At 37.0% G+C, this 4082-nt stretch overlaps 1 protein-coding gene across 1 annotated transcript in view; it reads right to left on the bottom strand.

Annotated features, from left to right (window-relative positions):
• Positions 1-2466: 2466 nt before the first annotated feature.
• The window catches only part of LOC143297630 (uncharacterized), a 10973-nt gene continuing 9357 nt past the window's right edge, over positions 2467-4082 (bottom strand). Inside the window, exon 8 of the mRNA XM_076610047.1 lies at positions 2467-2670. Within this exon, the coding sequence (XP_076466162.1) occupies positions 2467-2670 (204 nt within the window). The remainder of the gene's footprint in view (positions 2671-4082) is intronic.

The following is a 4082-nucleotide window of genomic DNA, read 5'->3' as shown; positions in this document are numbered from 1 at the left end:
CAATGACAGTAAAGTGTCAAAACGCCAAAAAGGCCTCTCTCTCTCTCTCTCTCTCTCACACACACACACACACACACACACACACACACACACACACACACACACACACACACACACACACACATTGACGGTATATCTCTACTTTGCAGCAATGACTTCATTTCTCTTCTTGCTATGTCATTTGCCGGCATTTCAGGACTTGTTTGACCATTATACAACGTGCAAAATCGCAACAACAAAAGTTAATCCAAATATAAATGGAAATAAAGAAGCACACACACCACAATGAAAGAAAGAGTGTTCATACATTCCGGATACACAATAACCGAAACGTAAAGCGAAACTATCAAATATACATACATAGTTAGTTCAACTAGAAATAAAACAAAAAAACACACACGCATCAAAGAAGAAAAAAATAGTTCACATGTAGGCTACTCGATACAAATTAGCCGAAAATTATTTCATGACCCAAAATGTATACAAAGTTACCATTTGACCAACTTTTCCCTCATTTTACTTCGTTTGTGCGAGAGCTCTAATTGTATTGTATTGTATTGTATTGTATTGTACTCCTCTTTTTTGTCACAACAGATTTCTCTGTGTGAAATTCGGGCTGCTCTCCACAGGGAGAGCGCGTCGCTACATTGATAGTGCCACCCTTTTTTTTTTTTTTTTTTTTCTGTCTGCAGTCTTTTGTTTTGTTTTGTTTTTCTTTTTGCTTTTCCAATGGAAGTGGATTTTTCTACAGAATTTTTCCAGAAGCAACCCTTTTGTTGCTGTAGGTTATTTTACGTGCGCTAAGTGCATGCTATGATAATAACAACAAAACAACATCAGTATCCAACAGTAATAAGTATGGTAATGATAACAAAATAACATCAGTATGCAACAGTATTAAGTATGATAATGATAACAAAACACATCAGTATCCAACAGTAATAAGTATGATAATGATAACAAAACAACATCAGTATCCAACAGTAAACGTATGATAATGATAACAAAAAAACATCAGTATCCAACAGTATAAAGTATTATGATGACAACAAAACAACATCAGTGTCCAACAATAAAAAGTATGACAATGGTAATAAAACAACATCAGTATCCAACAGTAATATAAATGATAATGATAACAAAACAACATCAGTATCCAACAGTAATAAGTATGATAATGATAAAACAAAACAACATCAGTATCCAACAGTAATAAAAATGATAATGATAACAAAACAACATCAGTATCCAACAGTAATAAAAATGATAATGATAACAAAACAACATCAGTATCCAACAGTAATAAAAATGATAATGATAACAAAACAACATCAGTATCCAACAGTAAAACGCATGATAATGATAACAAAAAACATCAGTATCCAACAGTAATAAGTATGATAATGATAACAAAACAAGATTAGTATCCAACAGTAATAAGTATGATAATGGTAATAACAAAACAACATCAGTATCCAACAGTAATAAGTATGATAATGGTAATAACAAAACAACATCAGTATCCAACAGTAATAAGTATGATAATGATAACAAAACAAGATTAGTATCCAACAGTAATAAGTATGATAATGGTAATAACAAAACAACATCAGTATCCAACAGTAATAAGTATGATAATGGTAATAACAAAACAACATCAGTATCCAACAGTAATAAGTATGATAATGATAACAAAACAACATCAGTATCCAACAGTAATAAAAATGATAATGATAACAAAACAAGATTAGTATCCAACAGTAATAACAAGATTAGTATCCAACAGTAATAAGTATGATAATGGTAATAACAAAACAACATCAGTATCCAACAGTAATAAGTATGATAATGGTAATAACAAAACAACATCAGTATCCAACAGTAATAAGTATGATAATGGTAATAACAAAACAACATCAGTATCCAACAGTAATAAGTATGATAATGATAACAAAAGAACATCAGTATCCAACAGTAATAAAATGATAATGATAACAAAACAACATCAGTACCCAACAGTAATAAAAATGATAATGATAACAAAACAACATCAGTACCCAACAGTAATAAAAATGATAATGATAACAAAACAACATCAGTATCCAACAGTAATAAAAATGATAATGGTAATAACAAAACAACATCAGTATCCAACAGTAATAGATATGATAATCCAACAGTAATAGATATGATAAAAAAAAAAAAGTATGATAATGATAACAGTTTCAGTTTCAGTAGCTCAAGGAGGCGTCACTGCGTTCGGACAAATCCATATACGCTACACCACATCTGCCAAGCAGATGCCTGACCAGCAGCGTAACCCAACGCGCTTAGTCAGGCCTTGAGAAAAAAAAAAAGGTGAATAAATAATAGATAAGCGTACATAAATGATAACAAAGCGGCATCAGTGTCCTACAGTGACAGTAATGATGATGACTTAAGGACCTCGAAACTCCACAGTTCGCTTCAAAACGCCGTCACAGCAGTCTCTGTCTTCAGACCGGACACTAATGTCTTGGGTTCCGTTGGCTGTTCCGACCTTGACCTCTTCTTCCTCTTGACCTTTGACTTTCCTTTCTTCTTGCCGGCCTTGACCCCGATCTCCTGAAGAGGTCGTGTCATTCCCAGACTCTTCTTTTGGGTCTTCTTCACAGAGGCTAACGGCTGCGTCTGGAATAGACAGGCATGGATTCGGCTTTTGTGTTGGAATCTGTTGTGTAATTGGAGAGGATTTTGTTTTTGTTTAATGCCCTGTCACACACATACTGGTGATTGTAGACATTGTGTTAAAGTATTAACTTTCAACATTTGGGTGTTATTGTTTGAAAAGTAGGAGAGGAGATGGATGTGAACGGTGAGTTGATGGAAACGGGACGTGAAATCAACGATGGATATCTGAAATAAACATCAACTGACAGTGAATGTAAAAAGTATACATAAAAAAAAAGAAATCAATGTTCCCACTGATTTTTGATGACACACTTTCGTGTGGGTAAAGCTTCGTCAAATTACAGTAAAAAATAATCATATATGCTTAACTGTCAAATCACCGAAACAAATGCTCTCGACATCAGGGCAATTAAACTTAAAACTAGTGTAACTGTTTTGTCGTCGTTGTTGTTGTTATTATTATTATCATCATCATCATCAGTAGTAGTAGTAGTGGTGATGCTGTTGTTATTATTATTGTTGTTGTTTTGTTGTTGTCTTTCGATCTTACCTCGCGTTTTGCTTTTTATTTTTTCCTTCTGGGCACCCTCAAAAGGTTGGGTGCTGCGTCATTCCAAAGGGACGTGTTGTAGGCCTATACATATCTCACAACGAAGCCTACATTTGTTTTGGTGGTGGTGGTGGTGGTGGTGGTGGTGGTGGTGGTGGTGGTCATTATCACTAAACGAGTATAGTACCGGACACAGTCGAGGCGAAACACTGGACCCCATGTCAAGAGTGAAACGGTAGAGAGTTCCACACACCAAGAAGCGTGCAGGTTTTGCTTTCAGTGAGCTCGCTTCGATCAACTGCCTCATCCTCATCATCACCGTCATCCTACTCCTACTCCTCCTCCTCATCGTCATCATCATCACCACCATCACCACCATCCTCCTCCTCCTCATCATCATCCTCATCATCACCACCACCTCCCTCCTCTTCCCCATCATCAATATGACCACCACCACCATCCTCATCATCTCAATATCCCTCCTCCTCCTCCTCATCATCATTATCCTCGTCCTCCTCCTCATCATCATCACTACCACCATCCTTCTCCTCCTCCTCCTCCTCATTATCCTAATCCTCCTAGACATCATCACCATCACCACCACCATCACCATCACCATCCCCGTCCTCCTCCTCCTCCTCATCATCATCACTACCACCATCCTTCTGCTCCTCCTCCTCATTATCCTGATCCTCCTACTCATCACCACCATCATCGCCACCATTACTGTCATCATCACCATCCCCGTCCTCCTCCTCCTCTTCATCATCATCATCAACACTACCACCATCCTCCTCCTCCTCCTCCTCCTCATTATCCTAATCCTCCTTCTCATCACCACCATCATCACCACCCTCACTGT

Source organism: Babylonia areolata, chromosome 23, assembly GCF_041734735.1.
Source record: "Babylonia areolata isolate BAREFJ2019XMU chromosome 23, ASM4173473v1, whole genome shotgun sequence".
NCBI lineage: Eukaryota > Metazoa > Mollusca > Gastropoda > Neogastropoda > Buccinidae > Babylonia > Babylonia areolata.
Note: the sequence above shows the minus strand (reverse complement) of the source record. Positions and strands in the feature narration are given on the sequence as shown.